The sequence below is a fragment of the Lytechinus variegatus genome, chromosome 16 (assembly GCF_018143015.1).
Source record: "Lytechinus variegatus isolate NC3 chromosome 16, Lvar_3.0, whole genome shotgun sequence".
Lineage (NCBI taxonomy): Eukaryota > Metazoa > Echinodermata > Echinoidea > Temnopleuroida > Toxopneustidae > Lytechinus > Lytechinus variegatus.
Genome location: NC_054755.1, coordinates 7,325,194 through 7,349,105, shown reverse-complemented (window position 1 = coordinate 7,349,105; position 23,912 = coordinate 7,325,194). Strand labels below are relative to the sequence as shown.

The following is a 23,912-nucleotide window of genomic DNA, read 5'->3' as shown; positions in this document are numbered from 1 at the left end:
GCATTCAAACACAAATTGGACGAGTTAAAAAGTCCAGTAGTTGCTCTGTGGCCCATTTCATAAAACTTGTTATGATAATCAATTTACAATATAACAGGTAAAGCTACTAAAATCCTTCATTCTGATTGGCCGATGGTGAATTTGTAATGGCATTTGTTATTACATGAGCCTTTATGAAACCGGACCCACTTGATCGGTATCAGCATTGCAGCTTTTGATAACATGTAATCTTTTTCTGACCCTCCCTTCTCTTCCTATTACTTGGTGTAATGTAATGGTGTTGTTTTTTTTACCTGACTTCGAAGAAAGCATGAATGCTTGAAAGCAAGCGACCAGAGGACCAACGGCTTATGGTTCTCTCTGAGGGTCCTGATAATGAGGAAAAATGCCTTACCAAAGGGCACTAAGTGGGAATCGAAGCCGGGTCACCAGAATTCACTTCCCTATCCTCAACTGTCTTGTCCGCCTCTTTCTCTACAACTTCGCTACCGTAAGGGCACTAGTATTCACCCCGTTCGCAGTTTCCTCAAATATATAGAAATATGGAATTTACCTTAATATCAGACTATTGCTGATTATTCTAATTACGTTATTTTTTTCTTCAACGTGTCGACTGTGTGCGCGGGCGATCGAATGGCAATGGTTTTTGGCACTAGTATTCAACCTAGCGACAAGACTATGGACTAGACCATTTGAGATGAGACCAAACAGGGAATTAGTCAAAGCCAGAGACTTACATAGATATAGATCTAGTTTAGCAATCTAAACCATTTTGAGATTCACTATCTATCATCACTAACGCAATTCAGTGCAAAACATCATCGCTGCATAATTTGATCCTCCGCGCATACAGTCCACAGATTGATAAAGAAAATACCGACAACAGATGACCCTGGAAATAACAAAGGTATGAAATTAAGATAAATTCCATATTTCTAAATATTTGGGAGAATTTGTCCAAATCTTTGAATTATGCCGGGTTGAATAGTAGTGCCCATACGGCATACCTTAAAAAAGAAATAAATACATAAAACCAACACACCTGACACATTAATGAATCAGATTTTTGCTTCATTTACTTCTTTAAAAATGTAGTACAATATGGCATGATGCATGTATGTAACTAATGCTAGATAGCACCTGAAATATATGTTTAAAGTACACAATTCACAAGATTGTAAAGAATATTGATCTCATTCTAAAAGTGATCCGAAGCAAATTCTATTTCATTTTCAATTACTCAAACTGTTTCAAGATATATAGTATACAATTCTGAAATCAATGAATAATAGTAACAATCAATAATAACAATTTTTACATTAGGCACATTAAAACACCGGATACTCAATGGAACCAATTGAATATCTGCGTGGACATGAAATCTGTCAAATTAATTTTTCCTAAATAAAGAAGTCAAGATAATTGATATGTTAAGTTTTCTTTTCAAGAATACAGAGCTGTGGTGTTTCATAAAGCTTTTTATAACAAATATAAGTTATGATTGACTTTAATCATGACTGAAACATTCTCTTACATGCAGATCATAGATGCCCAATCTTTTTACCCCAATAGCTCAAGTTTGTAATCTGAACAATTCAGGTAATATTATTTATGTTAACAAGCATAGGAATGTAGAAATGTTTATTAGGCCTTATTTTTTTTCCTCTCACACACAACATTTTATGAATTAAGTATGATCACCTTTTAAAGGTCAAGTCCACCCTAGAAAAAAACATTGATTTGAATAAATAGAGAAAAATCAAATTAGCGTAATGCTGAAAATCGGATGTAAAATAAGAAAGTTATGACACTTTAAAGTTTCGCTAATCTTTCACAAAAAAATTATGCACAACTTAGTGACATGCACATGAGACAGTTGATAATGTCCCTCGCTCACTATTTCTTTCATTTTTTGTTTGAATTATACTAAATTTCATTTTTTACATATATGACAAGGGTCAACTTGACTGAACCATACATCATTAAAATAATGCTAATTCCATATGTTCAGGGAGGAATTTATCTTTGTTTCACTCGACAATGAGGAGGAAATTAAAATATTTCATATTTAATATACATGTAATAAACTACAAAAGAAATAGTGAGTAGATGATATAATCAGTCTCCTCATTTGCATACTGACAAGGATATGCATATAACTGTTTTGTGAAATTACGTAAAACTTTGAAATGTCATAACTTTCTTATTTTAAATGCGAGTTTAATGAAATTTTCAGTTACGCTTGTTGGATTTTTCTCTTTTTATTCTAAGCAACTTTTCATTGGGGTGGACTTGTCCTATAATTTTTAACAGCATTATTAGACATTGACCTTGTTGGCAAAATATACAAACAATTGAATTAATAATGATAACTCAGCCTGTGGGTGTTTCATAGAGCTGTTGTTCACACGACTGGAACATGTTCTTAGATACTAAGTCAATCATAAAGATATCATTTAGCGCAAGAAAAGGTCACCAGTCGTGCGTTAAGTTATTTGCGATACCTCGGTCACAATTGCTCTACGGCGACTGTACGGCAAGTCGAAAACGGCCGTTTTAACATTTTTGTAGCACCTACATATAGGTGGTGTGATAAAAATGTATAGAACAGCTGTTTTTGACTTACCGTATGGCTGCCATAGAGCTAATGAGACAGAGGGTATAAATTATGAACAGCTTTATGATACACCCAGCCTGTCTTCCACTATAAAAAGTACTTCTAAGAAGTATGTACGAGACTTATGTTTTACACAATGTATATTTTCACTTCTTAAAAATTTATACCAGCAAAAAATATTGATTTTTTTTCTCCTTATAAAGACCTTACTATCCCTATGTAAATACCCTTTGGAAACCTGGGTAAACATGAGCATTTGAAGATAAATGTAACTGTGTCAAAATATAATTAGCATTCTAAAGCGTACATGTACAATGGAAACAACTGTTATGATACTTGATTAATGAGCCACATGTACTTATAAAGTGAAACATCAAACAGTGACTCAAAACTGAACTCTTCCTACAAAGAAATTGTTATGAACAATTTTTTGTCATCACATGCCAAAGTACATTGTATATCTTTAGAGAAACTAGAGCGCGAGCTGTTGGCGAAGGATGAACATGGTGGTTTGGGTTCATCAATGTTTGCATATAAAGATAAACTTGGCATTCCTGCAAACACCAACACAGAACTTGAAACCAGCCAATTAGGGTGCTGGTTTGATATTGTATTATCTTGTAGATTTGCAGAACAGTTCCCCAAAAGAGTGCTAGAGAACTTCTGGTTTATCTGGCTGGTATGTAAAATGAAGTGCTGCAAAGCTTCATGAAAAAAAATATCTGGTATCGGAAGAAGCATGTTTAATGAACTGTTCTCTTGTACAGGGCTCTAGTAAAAAAAAAAGGTCTGATTACAATGTTCCACAAAAGATACAAACGTGAAATCACAGTAAGAATTTGTGAGGCAAGACTTGTCAGAACATTGCCGCGACAAAATGCTAAAGAGTTTTTTTTACAACACGTGTCGACTACTGAATTCTTTAATTCCCAAGGCCTAAGTACAAGATCTATTTAAAATCCTGAAGCCAATTGTTTGTACAATGTGCTGAAGAAATGCTGTTTCATAAGGTTACAAGTCTAATAAGAGTGGATAGTTACAGAACTTTGGAGTCAAATTTAGGATTTAGGATCCCTGAAAGAAGTTTTTTTTGACGACAAGTGTTACACATATGAAAAATTTTCTTTCTTTCTCTTCTTACACATTACAGGTCCAGATAAGGTTGGCTGGTGCTGAACTATAGAGAAAAACTTTGGGATCAGGTCTTGGTCCCCTGGAAAAGTTCTTCTTGACGACACGTCTTCCACATTGGAGAATAATAATGTTTCCTTTTCTCCTGACAGGTCATGGTTATCTTGATCAGAACCGAACTATAGAGACAACTTTGGGAATAGGTCTTGGATCCCTAGAAGAAGTTTTTCTTGGCAACATGTCTCACACATTGGAGAAAAGGTTTCTTTCTCTCCTTTAAATACAGGTCCAGGTATAAATCATCGGTACCTGACCATAGGGAAAACGTTGGGGTCAGGTCTTTGAGCCCTGAAAGAAGTTCTTCTTGACAACATGTCTCACACATTGCAGGATGATATTTCGCTCTCTCCGGATATCAGGTGCTAATAGCTGTACATGTATAATGGAAATGACAGAAAGAAAACGGGGATGGTTATTGAAGATACAAGATCATACCTATCAAAGCCCTGTCTTACACATACCGTGTTTACACATTGACTCGGCTCGCATGTTGAATCCGCGAGCCAGGTTGAACACTGCGAAGAAGGGATCAGAGATCGCGTTCATACGTACATATAAAAAGGCAAGTTCAACACAGCTCGCGGATCTCGAACGGAAGAAGAATTATGACGTCGCAAATTAAATGCGGGAAATTCACCGTCGGAATCGAATCTTGTCTGTGCGAACAACAATGCCAAAAGTGAAAGTGTGCGCAGTGACCTAGGTCAAGAGAGTTGGACACGGCTTTCTGTTTACACACGAAAAAATTGCCGAGTCTGACTCGGGTTGTGGGTTGAAACCTTCGATTTTGTAGGATCGATAAAGCCGTGTTCGACACGGCTCGCGGATCACTCTGATCGCGTTCACAAAACATGAAATTGCCGTGTTGAGCACGGCTCTCGTGTTCAACCCCCGAGCCGAGTCAATGTGTAAACACGGTAAAAGAGTTGTGATTGTTCCATTTAATCTCAACTTTGGAAGTCCATTATGTAACAACAAAACGGGGAAAAAAAGGCCCTGGAAACCAAGACAAAACGAGCCCTGGAAATTCCAATTCGTCGCAATGTTAAAGGGATGGTCCAGGCTGATAGTATGTATAGCTTAATAATAAATAGAGTAGAATTCACTGAGCAAAATGCCGAAAATTTCATCAAAATCGGATAAAAAATAACAAAGTTATTGAAGTTTTAAAAAGTTTAGCAATATTTTGTGAAAACAGTCGCATGAATATTCATTAGGTGGGCTGATGATGTCACATCTCCACTTGTTCTTTTGTATTTTATTATATGAAATTAGGTTTATTCAATTTTTTTCTTCAAGAACTAGAAAAATTGGATTGACAACTGATTTAGTGCATTAGATATTTATTGCTGCAACTTATTTGATTATAAGGGAGACATAATATTCACACAAGTATGAAATAATGACAAAATTATGATTTTATGTAATAACATAAGAAAACGGAAAGTGGAGATGTGACATCATCAGCCCACCTAATGAATGTTCATGATGACTGTTTTCATAAAATATTGCTAAACTTCAAACTTCAATAACTTTATCATTTGTTATCTGATTTTGATGAAAATTATGGCATTTTGCTCAGTGAATTCTACTCTATGTATTAAGATATAAATATTTTCAGCCCGGACCATTCCTTTAAAACTTATCCAATGTTACAGTGAATAATGGCCCCCGAAATGAAAATAAAAAATGCCTTGTAAACACCCTTCCATTGACAAAGGACATTGAAAGGGCAAAACAATGTTCAATACATGCACGAGTATCAAATGAATGCATTCAGTTGAAACGCTGGCATCGCTGGCTTTCCACGTATGTATTTATCAGATCAATCACAACTCTTTTTACAAATGGCCTAAGGAAAAATGCATGGGACTATTAAAGAGCAATGTAAATTCCAATAAAAGAGGCCCATTTATTCTGCTTTATCAATTAAATATGAAATGTAATTTGAATGAATAGGCCTAGGTGGGGCAGGGGGGGGGGAGGAGGCCTCATATGCAATACCACTGGATTTCCCCCATTGCAAATGCCCAACTTTTGGCACTTTTCCAGTAAAAGGTCCCGCCAACACTCAAACAAAAATTATCATTACGCTGTGAAATCGGCTGAATTCAACAATTGTTCATGCACATTATGTGAATTACTCTATAGAGAACTAGGCTTGTAGATCTACTTTTTAGAAGATAGGATCAGAGTTAGTGTTGGGTTCGACATTATTACTCATATTTTTGAAGGTTTCGAATAGGGGTGATTCTCGCCAAGTAAATTCCCTTGGATGGACAGATAACTACAATGTGAAAAGTAAATTAAATCCATGTTCTTGATATCACTATGAACATGTAAATCTTCACCGAGTAACAGGCATTTTATAGAGAAAGCATCTCATACTGAATTATTTAATTCAATGTGATTTGAAGTAATAATAATTTGATTTCAAGTAAACCTTATCAGAAGGTACAAAGAATGAATACTTTCATACCATCTCAAGCAACGTTGCTTTCTTCTGCGCTGTCTCAATTTCCGATCTTTTTCTTTTACCACCCTGGGTTCTTTTCTGTCTCTTGGGGTCCCTTCCACCTGAGGAGCGACGCCTCTTCTCCCGCCCACCATCTCCAACATCCATCTTCTCTTCACTCCTCCCATCGTCATGGCAACTGGTAGGATCAGCATCTTCAGGTGGTGCAGTCTGTCTCAGTTCAGTATGAAGAGGGGTGGTTTCGCTTGCACCCTGTTCCGTGGGGCATTGCTCTGGAGCTTTTTCGGAAGTGTCTTCTAGACTGTTCGTTCCCCGGCTCTGTGCATCAGTACCTGCATCTGTAACGGTTGGAAGGGGTAAACTGACAATTAATCTCCATCGACTTTGTCTACCTTCTATTTGGTCTGATCCAAGAGGGTTAAATCCCATTTTTTTTTACTATTCTGTCTATGACCAATTTATCTCCTAAACATTTGGTCTTACTGCCACTCGGCCCATTAACAATTTCATCTGATTCCCATCAAGCCGATATAATTCAGTGTTACATGCATAGGTGGACTGCTCAGAAGCCAAGTTTCATTTGAAAGAGCATGAAAAGTAGACAAAGTGAAAATTAGAATTGGGCATTAGACTAACTGACAGTTGCTTACGTGAGTTAAGAGTAATCGATGGTTAGACCAAGTTGATAGTGGACCAAATGGGTCTAGCCCAAATAAGTAAACCAAATGCTTGTTGACTAATCAAATACAAACCGAAAGATCAATATTCAAAATTCCCTCTCAAATAGTTCAAAGATTATTGAGGCAAAGCAACCATTTTCCTCTAGCTTCAAATCGTCTGCATAGTTCTCATTTGCAAACAATAGTTTATGAGCCCCGACTCCAAACCCATCAAGAGTTGGCTAGAATGATTCTTGAGGGTTTTTTTTCTTCCCATTTGATGCATTCCTATGTCACCTGTTGTCTACTATAACCCGCACACTCTGTCCTCAAACGCTACAGCAGAATTCTAAATAGTGTTTCACACAGCAAAACGAAACAGGGTTTAGAATTCAGGTTCACTCAGGCATGAAATTACAAACTATGCATGACCTGTATTCTTCATAATTATTAGCATTTTGAAGAGAAAATCACAGCCTCAAAGAAGAGCTTGTGTCTTTAGTTCAATAAAACGACGTAAAATTTTGACATCTGGTCGAGGAATAGTTAATCAGGTTTAGTCATATCCTAATGCTAGAGTCAAAATGGGCAAAACTGATTCAAGACTAAACAAAGTTTTTACGTTATTCCCAATGACATACAATCAATTGTCTTGGAGTCGGTTTCTTTGGTGTACATTTAATGAGTTTAAACATTGGGGTTAATTTGCTACCCCAGGAGGCCACTTACATTGACAAAGTAGATACCATGCGCAACAAAAAAACATGTAAAAAGGATATCTTTTTCAAGACAGAGAATGTTACATGACACTTAACATAATACACTGTAAGGGTGTCAAAAAACCAAAAATAATAAAAACGGTATCTATTTTCGCTAGAAAAGCTACATGTTTAGGGTCAACTTTGCGAGGGTATAAAAAATTAAAGAATAAAATGTTTTATAAAGGACATTTACTTTTTGCCCCAACAGTCAACACTACGTGTTTAGAGTACTATTTGTGCGAGTTGTGGGAGGTGGGACCGTACTCAACCCAATGATGTAGGTAAAGGTAAATCCGATGACCGCCATACGTGACATAACAATTAAAATATTGCTGTTCTTGTTTAGGGGGTCATTTCTGCTTATTCAGGTAATACTTGCCAATAGTGTCGTTTTTTTCCCCAATACTTGTTAAGGGTAGGGTTTCACACTTTATACATTTTAAGGAGTGCATTTTCAGAATATAGTGCCTTTTGAGACCCCATGGTCGAGCATGGAATCTACTCATCAATGAGAGTGCCCCCCCCCCCCCAGTTTATTGCCTAGCACAAAATCTCTCTTATGTCTCATGGCAAGATTCACAAAGTGGATTGAACGTTTGGCTTACAAAAATCTCGAGATATTTTCCTCTAATTCCTAATAAAAAAATGGAAATGCAACTGTGGTACTAGTAAAGAATGTAGGCCTATTCATAATGCTTTTTTTTACTGCTGGCCTGGGGCCTGTCTCGGGTAGGAGAGCACAGAAATAAACACGTCAAACAAGCCTCGGGCCACCTTTCAGCAGCGAATCTACCTGAAACCACCTCTAGAGGTAGTCTCGGGCCGGCCCGGATTACCTATCTGTCAGGGATGCAGTCAAGGTCGGCCTTGAGGACACATTTTGCCGGCTTCCGCCTCGACCAGAGTCATGTGTACAAAGTCTATTGGGGAAGATTTTCTCCAGCAACCTTGCAACTCGGAACTACCAACCTTGGCTACAATCACGGCCGTGTTTATGCTTCCACTTTCAGGCCAGAATCAGCGTTTCCAAACGTGGTTAGTCCAAAACACGGTTGCGTCCATGCTTACTTTCATTTAAACGCTGTTTCAAAACGCCGATCGTAAACTCACAAAAAGGTGCGTTTGTAAACGTCGTTTGACCAGAATCAGGCTTTCTGGGGAAGCATAAACAGGACCACGATCGTAAACGTGTTTAAATGACGTCATTTGGTACATGCTTCCGGTGAGATGAAACTCCGCGGGCAATACAGTCGTATTGCTCCATGCTTATCTCCACGTAATAACAACAATCGGAAAAAACTTTCGAAAAAAAGGCGCGCCCAATTTGACCTCGCTTTACGATGCGAAGCCAGCTGGAGATCATGATTTGCTCTGAAAAGTTAAGCATAAACAGCACTCCCAGAACCATGTTTACGATCGGCGTTTTGAATCGCCGTTTGAAATCGCTGATTCTGTCCTCGCAATGGAAGCATAGACACACCCATACATACCTGCTATCTGTAGAGCTATCCCAAGCCAATCAAGGTTCACTTGAAGTATGACCCCAATTTATCTAAACAGTACGTCCCACAAAAAAAGAAACCAAGAATCATCGATGATTTATCATAGCTTAATCACAAATACAATATACAAATGATCTACCATTTTAAAACTTACAATCTCCTCTTTCATCTTAAATTGTATAAATTATTCCTCATTCACACATGAGCAAAAAAAAATTCAAAAGGGGATACCAAAAAGTCACTTGGCAGGCCGTATCTGGGTTTTAAAAAGAAAACCACATTTAAAAAAAGTTCAATATCTGCTCTTTAATTTGATACCTCAATTACAGTAAATGGTCAAAGTTCTGGTTATTTGAAATAAGGCTTGATTTTCAATAATTTCATAAAATAAAGAGGTTTTACAGGCTAGCATTCAAACTCACTCAACACTCCATTTTCTTGACGCTCAGTCATGCATTAAGTCCTTTGTTACCGTGCGATAGCTTCTGTGGGAAACTGGTGAAAACATGTTTATTTAATGAAATTATGGAAATACAAGCATTGTTTTGAGGATCATAACTTTACTTCTTGACCATTTTCTGTGATTAAGGTATCAAACAAAAGAGCAGATATTGAACTTTATAGTCATGTGATTTTCTGTTTGAAATTCAGATACCCCCCCATTAGTTTTGGCATCCTTTCTTCGAATTGTTTTTGCTCACTCATGCATGAATGAGGAATAATCTAAGTAATATCAGATGAACGAGGAGATTCTAAGCTTTACATTGGTAGGTCATTTGTATATGGTATTTATGATTAAGTTATGATAAATCATCGCTGAACCTCGGTTTCGTTCTTTCTGGGACGCACCGTATAGTGGTGTGAATGAAAATGCAACTGCACACCTTACGACTGGTCCATGATCTGATTTTGGAACAAATCGCATTTTCGCTCATTTTCTGATGATGTGAATGAAAATTATCTTTTATTTGAGGTTCAAATTAACTGAAAGAATAGCAATATAACACTTTCTTATTATTGCAAGCCTTTATTTTGGAATACAGGCCAAGTACATTTGAGTTTCAAATCGTAGCCAATCGTAATTTTGCTTTGACATCATTATGACTAGATATTTAATTTGCTTTTATTCTAAATAAGAATGAAAACATACATGTAGTCACAGATTTGAATATAGACCTGTATTCGCACGATGATATCGAACATTACACAGTGAGATTATTCCATGTCTCACTTAGTATTTAGCATCAAATTCTACTACGTAGTAGTCTACGTTTCACCTCCGTGTACGTTTTATTCCAAAATCGGCTTGCAAACTAATCGTAAGGAGTGCAGTGGCCTTTTATAGTAAAAAAGAAGCGAGTTGGGATTATGAAGTGTAGCTGCTGAAATATCAGAGTCCAAAATATTGACAGAGATAGTCTGCACTCTTTCTAGACCACTTTAAAATACTTAAAAGTTCATCGATTAAATTAGGGTCTGTGCATGCAGAATAGCTGAAAGTGGTCAGGAATTTAAAACATGCTGCAAAGCTTTATGTACAGGGAGAAGAATGAATACTGCGATATAAACGACTCTTTTCCAGCGCACGACGCTGGCACTGTCAGTAACTTTTCAGAAATAGCCAGATTTACTGACCAATAAAAAATGTATCAAACTGACACAAATGATATTTACTCTTCTTTTGTAAATTATGAAAATGGTTCTGGCATCTTAAAAAATTGATCTCCAAAATTAAGAAATGGCTTTCATGAAATATGTTGTGTGTGTGTGTATTGTTTGTGTATGCTTTTTGGGGTGGGAGGGGAGGCAAATTAAAAGCAATCAAAAACAGCAAAATATAAATTTTTCATGTTTTTCTTTATTTTGGGGACCAGTAAATTTAAGCTTCAGACCAGTAATAAATGGAAAATCTGGGCATTTAATGGGCTGACATGAACAGGTTGGACTAGTAGAAAAAGGGTTAGTGTGGAGCTCTGTCTTTTCGCAAAGCTACATGTAGTCCACTTAAATCTCTTCAAGATTGCAACTGGTCTTGGCCGGCCCCAACTATAAAGCAATTTTCTTAATATTATAGACATTTGATGGTATGGATACAGTTTCTAAAAGAGCTTCTTTTTTTAACTTTCCTTTAGCCTTACTTTATACAAGACGATGGAAGTAGAGTTTACCTTAACCCTTTTAAAAAATTTCAATAACACCAGACATAATTTTTCACCAATGTAGTTGATATCATTACATTTCATTTTAAAATACATTTACATGGTATCATGGAGATGCACTTTGTATAGATTTTCAATTTGCAGCCTTTGGCTCTCTATGAAATTCTAGTTCATACACCCCTTCCATTGACGAGTGGATACCATGCGCGACCATGGGGTCTCAAAAAGCACCCTAAACAAGCATTTTCCATACTCTGAAAATGCACCCCTTAACAAGTATTGGATTGTGAAACCCTCTCCTTAAACACATATTGGAAACAAAACGTTACTATTGGCAAGTAGCTGAATTGAACCCCCAAACAAGTACAGCAATATTTCAATTGTTATGTCACGGTCGTCGGTTTTACCTTTACCTACATCATTGGGTGATTCAATACAGCCCTACTCGCGCAAATCGTACCTTAAAGGTATTGTTTAACTTTGTGAGCAGCCGATTTAAAAAATTCTCAAACCAAGATGAAACATGTGTACAAGTGCATGTATTAGAACTAATAAACCTGAAAACAACCATTATTGAGAATGAAAAGCTAAAACTACAAGGCAAACCCCGATTTTGTAAATAGGCGTCTTATAGACACCTAAATAGTACACATAAGTGTATGGGATGAAATTAAGATGGTGTTTCCGGTCACTTTATATTTCAATTTTTGAAGCACTAAATAATCATTTTCGAACACAATTTTTTCTGGGCTTCATTTTTGGAACATATCACAGACACAGGTGACAAGTGTGACCTTCTAGCTCAGATTTTTTAAAAGTCAAACCAATGTTAACCAATCACTTTAAACACATAGTTTTGACTCTTGGGGCAAAAAGTACACCCTTTAAAAGACATTTTAGTCTTGATTTTTCATACCCTCACAACTTTGACCCTAAACACGTTTCTTTCCTATCGAAAATAGATACCCTTTTTTCATTTTTTTGGTGTTTTTGACACCCTTATTATGTTACGTACATAACGTGCCCTTTTCTTGAAAAAGACATAATTTTTATGTGTCTATTTGGTCGCGCAATGGTATCCACTCGTCAATGTAAGTGGCCCCCCCCCCCCCCCCCCCGGAATAGACCATTTAAAAAAAAGATGTAGTAGGCCTACATGTACATGCACACTGCTATTTTTACTTGTTAAAGTCCACCCCAACAAAGAGTTAAATTGAATAAAAAGAGAAAAATCCAACAAGCATAACATCAAATTCTGATGAAAAATGAGGAATTTATGACATTCTAAAGTCTCGCTTAATTTCACAAAACAGTTATGCACATCCTGGTCGTTATGCAAATAAGGGTATTGATGACATACTCAGTCAATACTCATTTTGTATTCCACTATATGAAATATTTAGATTTTCTTATTGTCATTTGAAACAAAATTCCTCCCCGAACATGTGGAACTACCACTGTTATAACATTTTGTGGTTCAGTCAAAATGGTCTTTATTGTCAAAGCTGTAAAAATTGAATATTTTTTTATATAAATCAAACAATAAAAAACAAAAGAAATAGTGAGTGTGGGACATCATTGACTCTCTCATTTGCATATCACCCTATTATGCATAACTGTTCTGTGAAAAATAAGCAAAACTTGAAAATGCCATAACTTTCGTATTTCAGATCCGATTTTGATTAAATTTTCAGTGTTGTCCTCGTTTGATTTTTCTTTATTTATTCAAATCAACCTTTTTCTGGGGTGGATTTGGCCTTTAATTAACAATCACTTTTTGCAGTACCTTCTTGCCTTAATTTTTTTTTAAAATCCATGCTGCATATACTAGCATTATTCACTCTTGCACTGCTTGCTGTGCCTAATGCCAAGGCTCCACAATAACCCTTTTTTCTGCTGGTCCAACCTGTTCATGTTGGACCAGTGGATCCCCAATTTTTCAATTTTTTACTGGTCCGAACCTAAGATTTAATAAAGAAAAATACAAAAAGAGACTTAATTTTATTTTGCGGACTTTAATTGCTTTTAATACCCCCCCCCACAACAAAATTCATGAGAGCCATTCCTAAATTTTGGAGAGCCATTTTTAAAATTTACAAAAGAGGAGAAAATATAATTTTTATCAGTTTGATATATTTTCTACAGGTCATGTCTGACCGGTAAATCTGGCTATTTCTGAAAAACTACTGGCCCGACGGCAATTTTTAATGATCTGGGACCGTCGGACCAGTACCAGTGTCGTGCACTGACAATGCACTGGACTCTAAAGTGAACAAATTCAAATATTCCACCTTACATACTCCATTGTCCCCAGACAGTAAGAACTGATTAAACCACAGATAGGCCGAGTTAAAGGCAGTAACTAAATTTTACAATCGTACGCCCTGCAATTGAATAATTACGATACAACTATATGTAAGACTACGCCTCTTTTGCGGAGCGTATTTGCACAAACCGTTGGTTGAACAGAGAAGCTGCGCGATGCATGTTCATTCATAAAGTTTGTGCCTCCCCTGGCAAATTTCTATATATAAAAGGAGAGCCGAAGCCCTAATTGCAATTGGAAATAGGTCTGCGAACTTTAAACGGAAAAAGGTCGAGCAACCCTTGATTCGCACTACTGCAAGACTGGACAAAGAACACATTAGATTATACTAGGAAATTACAAACTGAAAAAAGGCCAGACAATGCAAAAAAGTTGGTCAGTCATGCAATGTCTATTTATAAAAAAAGACAGCCAAGGCCCTATTTGCGATTGGAAATACGTCTGCGAACTTTAAACGGAAAAAGGTCGAGCAACCCTCGATTCGCACTATTGCAAGACTGTACACAGACAGAACACATAAGATTATTGTAGGAAATTGCAAACTGAAAAAAGGACACCCACCATCCCTTTTATTGACACACAATTGCTTATGATATTTCTGCTGCATAATACTAATGCACATGTGGACAACGGACAGTAAGGGAGCAAAAATACTAGGATATAGAAAAAATTAAGGAAATTTTTATAGTATACTGTATGTCGACAAGATTGTGCAGAAAACAGAATTTGATTTGAGATTTGTAACGGTCATGTGTCCTTTTCCTTATGGCTACAGCCTCTCTGACAAATTCAGCAAAAAGGTTGGCTGAACCCACAACAGTGACATCACAATAGAACTCAATACTCCATAGGATGCCACACCCCTATGCATTCCTGATGGCTAAACCACACCCCCTTATACAACACAGGCTCCACCCACCGTAAACAGACAGAAAAAAACCTCCCCTTTGTTCCTGGTTCACAATGACCTTATTTGTGACAGGGTTTTTGGATCTTTTCCAAGGGTTCAAAGTCAGCATTACTATATTGACTAAAGAATATTAACAGCTTCAATGCCAAAGGCAGCTAATCCAACTCCTGGTTGACACAATCTTTTTATCAATACAAAATGCTATGAAAATGTGCTCTTGTCGAATAAAATTAATGGATTCCTAAAAAAATATTGTTTGTACAGTACCAGAGAACACAAGTCTTACAGAGTGTTTCAAGAAAAGAAAAATGCAATCAATTGCAAATTTCTGTTCCTAAATCAGGGCTCGACATTGGCAGTGGGGCCACCAAAATTCTATAAAGCCCACTCTTTTTGGCCTCGGCCTAGTTGGGCAACCAAATTTTTGATAAATTGGTGTTTTAGGGCCACAAAAAATATAAAATGTATGTTTTTGGTGGGCTGATCGGGCCAACAAGAAAAAATAGTGTGGAGCCTTGCCTGAAATGCACTAGAAAAATCGATTTTTAATTCTTGTTGTAAGAAGCAGACCTGGGGCCCTGTTTCATAAAGGACTTGCAACTGTTGTAACTTTGCCATAATGGCAATTACCATGGTAACAAGGCTCAGCAGCCAATCACAAGCAAGGTTTCCATGGTAGTTGCTATACTGGCAAAATTACAACAGTTGCAAGTCCTTCATGAAATAGGTCCCAGAAATCTTATGCAAATTCATGATTAATTGCTGGACTTGTGACTGATTCAGAGACCCAGAATTGACTTGAAATTGATTGCAAGTGCTTGTGGCACCCCATTAGTCCTAGTTCATAAAGTTTTCACTATCTTGGGAGTGTACGTGTACATAGATATGAAAACAGTCAATAGAATTTTAAATGGTGGTGATTTTTTACCAGAATGCTAAGAAACCATCAATGCTTGTAAGCAACCGACCAGAGGACCGACAGTTTCTCTCCGAGGGACCTCGTAATGGGGATAAATGCCCTATCAAAGGGCACTAGTGCACCAAGTGGGAATCAAAGCCAGGCCATAGGAATCTGAACCCCCCCCCCCCGACAGAGCAATTTTTTTTTAACAAAAGCTTGTAGCTTGACAATGAATCTAATCTTAAGTCCACCCCCCAAAAAAAAAATCAAACAAGCTGAAATTTCATCAAACTCAGAGGTGAAAAAAGAAGGTTATGAAAATTTTAAGCTTTGCTTCTACTGGTATGATGTACAGTGCCTCTAAGTACATTGAATTATTATCGAGTTCAGAGACATGTATCATATCTCTCTGCGGTGGGAAAAAAATGCTTATCAAAAGCATCACAATTTCCTTCAGATTATTTAGTAATTTGTTCTAAAGGTTGGCCACTTCATAATATTTAAATCACAAAAATTGCAAAAGCTATCTTGCTGATTGATTGGCCAATAAGAATTCTTCCATTAATCACTGACAACAAAACATCGTTTAGAGGTGCTGACTCCTGTCTCATAAACAGCTGATTTTTGACTCGAGACCGGACTAGTGGCCCGTGACTCGATGACTCAGCGACGAGTCCGACACGAGACTGGGCTATTTTGGCACCAATGCACGCAGTTTTCATACTCCGAAATTTCCCTCAAATTTCACACAATATTTTTTAACATCACCCACACAAAATTCAACCAAGTCGCATCACAGAGTACTAATGTTACTAGTTAGTAGTCCAATGTCTACGCGCAGTATATGCTACACGTAATAATATTGTCTGTACACTCACAAAAATACTGTTGATCTCTAAACATATTCAGTCTCTTTGAAGAAGTACTCGTGTTCTGATTGTGGCAACTCAAGTTGCAATGTCTTTGAAATCTTAATCTATGATATATTTCATACATGTGTGATATGTGCATGTATCTGAATTTTACTTTTATATAATAGGCCTACCTTCAGTTCACCATATCTGGCAGACTACATTCTCAGACTATACACATATTGAAGGCTTGGGAAATTTCTGCATACAGAAATGTAAGGACTTTCTTAATTAACTACATGTTCATTTCATCAAAAAAACTAAAACAAACTAATGACATACTTTTTGTCTTATTATAATTATTTTGTGTGTTTGCATTACTACAATACCGTATTTATAACAAAACTCTATGAAAAAGTCCCAGGGCAGGCAAGCACATGGAGATTAAAATACTTACCGTGTTCTCCAACGAAGCTCCCTTCACTGTCAGAATCGTAGCATGCTGCAAGTGAGCCCAGGGCTCCAAAAGTTCCTTTAGGGGCCACTTCTATCTTTGGGACAACAACTTGGGTTTCGGGCGCCTCGTCGTCACCAGATTCTAAATTGAAGCAAAAACAAAAGTGGATGATCAGCGGCCTTTTTCACCAAGTGTATCCCCCTTTATCGTCTATAAGCCATCACAGAATTGTTGCAAAGGGACTACACAATTACTGTTCTTTCGTAGCTGAACTATAAAATGCTAGGGAGACACAGTAGGGCCATCTGCACCAGCCCAAGTTTTCAGATTAGCGAGCTATTTCTGAACTGGCAAATTATCCTGATCTGAACAATCTCGAGATTATTCGTAATGGAGACGCAATCATCGTGCTAGATCGCTAGATTAATCTCGAGATTGCAATCCCTAGTCAACTTGGCACGATTTGCAAAATAGCGCGCTATTTTACGATTTATCCCGCTAAGCAAAGGTACAATTTTACTACCAGTATTCATAACATTATGTCAAACTTCAAATAAAATAATTTTACTTCTCGGAACTTCCATATCTAATGCAAAATGCGATTCATTAAAAAGTAGCATTGTATCTGGTCGCAAAAAAAAATGTAGAGGGAGGCCTTATTTGCCCCATCACAGTCTTTTTCAGGATAAGAGCTCCCAGAAATCCTACTTTTTGTGTTTCAACATGCATTTAAATGATAGTTCTCTCTCTCTCTATATATATATATCCCTCTCTGTTCTAAAGCACATAAAACATTAACATGACATGTATTATAAACATTCTTTGAAAAATCTATTGAGTGTATATGTTAAATATCTCAAAACTAAGGTAAACTTTGATCTTAGCATGAACTGTGCCAGATATTAATCTCAAAGTACAATATTTGATGTACATGTATGTGAGTGAAATTGCCAACATACATGTACATGTACATGCTTGATACAATTCTGTATAGTGCCACATCAAGTGCATGCAGGAATCGATGTTTATGGGACTGCACAACAATTATCAACCCCCTTTTTGCTGCTTTTCATAATTTGAATGTGAGGAAATTAAAAGAGCTATGCAATAGAGTGGACTATTTCCTGTGATATAATCCATAAATATCACAAGAATTTTAAAGCTCACAATACTAAAAAAAAAGCATTCCTGGGGCCGTTGCAGAAAGAGTTGCGTTTAAACGAAAGTCAAAATATCAATCGCAAGTCCAAAATGCGTGCTCTTGATTGGTTGAAAATTAAGTTGCGCATGATTTTTAGACATGCTTTTGATTGCAACTCTTTCTGCAACGGGCCCCTGCAGCTGGAACATCAATGTAAGTTTAAATTTATACATCGAGCGCTTGATTTGCAAAGTAATAAAATTCTATCAACTTGAAAACAGGGTTGAGGTCAAAGCTTTCCTCTTGTACAAATGCAGTGGCTTTGAATTCAATCAACAAAGACCAAAAGATAAAATCACAAAGGCATCAAACTAGCTGAAGGGCAATTATCAAAACCAAAATCAGGAATGAATGTCTCTTTTCACAGTTCAATACCAACCAGACAAAGAGATATTTGTATGATAAATTTGGGCACTCAAAGGAGAGCCATTCTTTAACACCGAGGACTGCAATCGATGACATAATACATAGTACAGGGAAAATAGAATTGCACAACTGAATGTGAATGCGAAAAGATATATTACCGTGGAAAAATTGATTTGTAAATAATTCTTTCGGAATAATGAAAGAAACAATACAATGCAGAGGTGGTGGGGGGGGGGGTGGAAGCAGAAATACAAAAGATTATTAAACCTTATATAGTGTGTTGGAAGTTATTGATCATTCATCCCTCTTTGGTTTTTCCCGTAAAAGCATTACTGGCATTGCATAAGGAAAATGGCGGTAAACTACGAACTTGAAAGGTCAAATTGAGGGCTTTCATAAATTATTCATCCAATAATCATGTACTGAAAAACGTCTGAAAACTGCAGCGGCTTCTGAGTACTGCCAGACAGTGTATGTTGTGTGTGGGGGGGGGGGGTGGTGATGAGGGAGGGGTAAGAAGGGGCGAGGGAGGAGTGTTTTAAAATTCCTTTGTCATTTGCAAGTTCACAGAGTTGGTTCACCCTTTCCACATTCTGGTACCCCAACCGTTCATCTGGGAGCGTCGCATGAGGCTTAACAAACTCCGCCGATTCCTCGAACAAAACAGCAAAGAGAATTGAAATACATGTACGCAGCTAGCTCATTAGACCAAGTCAAAGATTGTTGGCATGTATGCAGGGCAAATAATTCACCTATTCTATCAAAAGAACATTTGGTAGTTCGTGTTACAAAACGTGACACAGTGCGTTTTCCAAACACCCAACCATTTTGTACCTTATGTAAATGTCACGTGACTAGATTCAGAGTCGCGCAACCTTTGCTGCTCCCCTCTTCCAGCAATTTGGCTCCATTATAAATTCAGTCCAGAATAAATTTACCATTAAAGTTAATGATAGAGGAATGGTTGTATTGAAGCCATGAATAATTTTTGCTGATTGATAGATTTATCTTTAAGCTCGGCTCACCTTATGCGATCCGATGCGACACAATTTTTCAAGAAATTGCATTTTGAAGTAAAATTATTTTATATTAAGTTTGGCATGATGTTAGGAACACTAAAATTATATTTTTACTTTGCAGCAATCCCTGTGGTCAAAGTAAAGTCCAATTCGGCTTCCATTCACAGCCGATGTTAAAGTTATTAAGATTTGAATCGAATCTGTTTTTATTCATTCAGGGAGGCTCAAACTGGACTGAATTTCAATTTCAGTAGACCTACATGTACCACTATTCTGAACTCTGATCCGTAACGGTAAGATTTTATTAGTTGGAATGTCCACATAAAATGTTATCACAATTTCTTTGAAATTTGGATCGCAACGAATTGCATAGTATCATGCACCAAATTATATGAGCCTAGTATAAGTTAAACTGAAGTTATTGCATTTACAAGGACTGCAGGAAGGGTAAGATTAAAACATGTCACTGTGATCTTGACCTTTAACCTTTGACCTCAAAATCAACAGGCTTCCTGGGATTTATGCTAGTATCATACATGTACACACCAAATTATATGAGCCTACATTGTAGGTTAGGTTAAACTGAAGTTATCGCATTTACAAGGACTGCAGAAGGGTAAGATGAAATTATGTCACTGTGACCTTGACCTTTGACCTCAAATTGATATGCTTCCTGGGATCCATGCTAGTATCATACACACCAAATTATGTGAGCATAGGTTCAGTTAAACTGAAGTTATCGCGTTTACAAGGAAAATTTAAAGGACGGAGAGACAGACGGACGGACACCAAGCGTTATACCATAATACGTCCCATCTAGACAGGCGTATAAAAATTAATCATTCCAATCAATTACTACTGAATAACAACATGTACATGTATGCCCTAAATCAATAGGCCTGGTCCCACTGGCCGACGAAAACGAGACGTATTCATAACGGATACAGTGGATAAGCAAAATTTTGGGGAGGCTCCATCCATTTTCATCCGCTCTAGAGTCCAGACAATGGACAAAATTGGCGAATAATGAAATCATAGTGACGGATACTTGATGGATATAGAGCGTATGAAACACGCATGCAAAGAGTTCAAAACGGATACATCACGTTTTCCAATGGATGGCAAGATTCTTTTCCGGTTTACATCTCTGCATCTGTGAAGTGGGACCAAGCCTTTATGATGTGGAGGACATGGAATGGAAATTCATGTACATTTAACATGATGAATTTTATAATATTACATTTAAATAATCCAATATGATCAGCTGACTTATCAAATTAGAATGTCTGCATAATTTTTTTTTTTTTTTTTTTAATACCATGAAATGGGCCTCAAATTTCAGGATGTAAACTTTTTTGCGGCTTCCTGATATTGAATCTCTTAAACTTTGTAAGACACTTGTATCTATAGATCCTTCTTAAAGGGAAAGTTCACCCTGACAAAAAGTTTATTGTAACAAGTGGAATGCCTCTGGCCGTCTCACCTGCATCACGCAGACAAATATAGCAGCAGTGCTGACTTTGAAAACTACTCTAACTCGCACAAGATGTTCGGTGATACATGGTTACTCTTATGTCCACTTTTTATGAACTAGACCAATAAACTTACAGAGATATGTTGGTTATCAAACAAAAAACCACAACATGGCCAAAGTTTATTGACCTTACAAGACCTTTGACCTTGATCATGTGACCTGAAACTGGCACAAGATGTTCAGTGATACTTGATTACTCTTATGTCCAAGTTTCATGAATCAGATCCATAAACTTTCAAAGTTATGATGGTAATTCAACAGATACACCCAATTCGGCCAAAGTTCATTGACCTTGGTCATGTGACCTGAAATGCGCACAGGATGTTCAGTGATACTTGATTACTCTAATGTCCAATTTTAACGAACTAGACCAATAAACTTTCAAAGTTATGATGGTAATTCAACAGATACCCCAAATTGGGCCAAAGTTCATTGACCCTAAATGACCTTTGACCTTAATCATGAGACCTGAAACTTGCACAAAATGTTCAGTGATGCTTGATTACTATTATGTCCAAGTTTCATGAATCAGATCCATAAACTTTCAAAGTTATGATGGGAATTCAACAGATACCCCCAATTTGGCCAAAGTTCATTGACCCTAAATGACCTTTGACCTTGGTCATGTGACATGAAACTCTAATTGGATGTTCAGTAAAACTTGATTAACCTTATGTCCAAGTTTCATGAACTAGGTCCATATATTTTCTAAGTTATGATGTCATTTCAAAAACTTAACCTCAGGTTAAGATTTGATGTTGACGCCGCCGCCGTCGGAAAAGCGGCGCCTATAGTCTCACTCTGCTATGCAGGTGAGACAAAAATAGCAGAAAAATAATAAAAAATATTGCCGAAGGTTTGAGAAAAATTCATCTCATAATTAAATTAGAATTGCAATTATTTGATTTGTGATGTCATATGCGAGCAGCATTCCTACATAGCGAATGGTAAAAAATCAATGAAATGTCATTTTCTCAGAAAATTGAAAATGGTTTTCACTGTACCTTTTGTATATCAATAGACAAATCATTTCACAACCGATCATGAATAGAAAACAAAGTCAAGTCATCAGGAACCGTACAAAATTTGAAATTCATGCATTTTATATCACATAACACATGGGGCAGCTGCTCATTTACGACGTCACAAATCCAAAACTTTGAACTCTAATAACTTTCTGACTCTTTAACGGATTTTCCTCAAACCTTCACCAATATTTTTTACTATTTTTTCTGCTATTTTTACAACAAAGTTTTCTTAAGGGTGAACTTCCCCTTTAAAAGAAAAAGAATATAGCCAAGAGAGGGCGCTAGATATTGAATAGAATTTAATAGAAAGACTGTCATAAATGATAGCAAAGTCTTGAGTAAGTTTTCTCTCTGATAAAGTTGGTAATCCTAGCTCCACCAATGTATCATCATGCGAATTGTAATTTGATCCAAGAATTATTCGACAAGATCTTTTTGGTATAGATTTCTCAGTAATTACACGGTATTTATTAGTAATTTACTCAGTAATTACACATTTACTAGCATCATCTGACACAGAACAATTTGGAGTTTATTAGAATCTGTTAATTTCAGATCACAGCCACTACCCATCATTCATGTTGAAAATAAAGGTCAGGTTCACCATTGGAAATACCCTCGAGCTAACCGCTGTAATTATTGCCTTTATCGTTTGCTACCTCCAATGAAAAGAGGACCAACGTATGATTGCACAATACGTGTACCATTGTGTTATAGTATTCCACCATTCCTTTTAAAGAAAAAATAAACTTGCATACATTGTATAAAATACATGTGGTATACAAATGAAACCAATACATATACATCTTTTGTCCTGAAACAAAACCAGTAATACAGGAGAGTGGGCTCCAGGAATTCATTTTGAAGCAGGTTAGGGTTAAATGAAGGAAAAATCTCCCAGGGTCGTTTCTGATGTTTGTTATTTCATCGATAAAAAACACAAGTGACAGGGAAAGAGTATTACAGCACAATACGCTGAGTGTCATTGTTTGCTTTTGTTAATTTTGTAAGAAAGAGAGTTCAAGTTGTATTATTTATCGTTTTCAGACAGACAAACTCTCATACATGTAGGGGAGAATGGGGTCAATAAGGCCAATAAGGCCACATCAATTGCATCTTTGAGATGGGCAATGCCTGATTCTACATTTTTACGATGCAAGGGTACAGTTGTAATTCCTTCTGAAATAAAAATTTCATTTGATACATTGGCAGAAACCTATAAAAAAACAACTTTGAACACCCCAGAAGAAAAAAAAAATATTTGGGGGGGGGCTTGATGGAGAATGATACAGCTGGTCACCCCTACCACCAAATGGAATATTCTTGGCCTGAAGGCAGATCCTATTCAAATTTACTGCATGTATGAATATGTATGTGATTATGACATATTTGACTGTACACGCAGTCGCTGCGTGACTCTGTTCGACGCAGGTCTACATGTTGATCTGAATGTGAAAAGGCGACTGGTTGCAAGGAACCGGCTTTATAACCAAATTAATTTTTCCCTTTATAGCCAACAATCATTTTCTCGATATGCATTTTTTTTTTTGGGGGGGGCTGATCCGCTGATGGGTGAAATTTTTTTCACTATGAAAAAGAGGAATTCATCCTCTGTCTGCAATGACCTACTTCACATATACCAGGGTAGTATTTAAAAAAAAATATTTCTCATCACATCCAATCCTGCATAATCCACTGGCAGATACAGGGAGGGAGGGGGGAGGTGCCCCGTGCCCCCCTTTTTGAAAGGCACAATTAGAATTTGTCATGTAAAAATGCCACACAAGTGTGCCCCCCTCCCCTCCTTTGCAAGTGAAGACCTAAAATGCTTGTCAATTTTTTTGAGTGGACGATATGTCCTTAATTTTTGGTTGAAAAATTTTTTTTTTGCTTGTCAAACTTTTCCTCGCAAAAATGTACCCCCGCCCCTAGTATAATCAATTCATTTTTAGAG

At 36.9% G+C, this 23,912-nt stretch overlaps 1 protein-coding gene across 3 annotated transcripts in view; it reads right to left on the bottom strand.

Moving 5' to 3' along the window:
* Window positions 1-2,290: 2,290 nt before the first annotated feature.
* Window positions 2,291-23,912, bottom strand: part of LOC121429550 (nuclear fragile X mental retardation-interacting protein 1-like) — a 40,066-nt gene continuing 18,444 nt past the window's right edge. For 2 of the 3 annotated variants that reach the window (XM_041626622.1, XM_041626623.1), the window contains exons 7-9: window positions 16,811-16,951; window positions 6,288-6,631; window positions 2,291-4,177 (exon numbers count right to left, since the gene is read on the bottom strand). In XM_041626622.1, the coding sequence (XP_041482556.1) occupies window positions 4,082-4,177; window positions 6,288-6,631; window positions 16,811-16,951 (581 nt within the window). In that variant the 3' untranslated portion in view covers window positions 2,291-4,081. The remainder of the gene's footprint in view (window positions 4,178-6,287; window positions 6,632-16,810; window positions 16,952-23,912) is intronic. The other variant, XM_041626624.1, reaches the window with a different exon arrangement.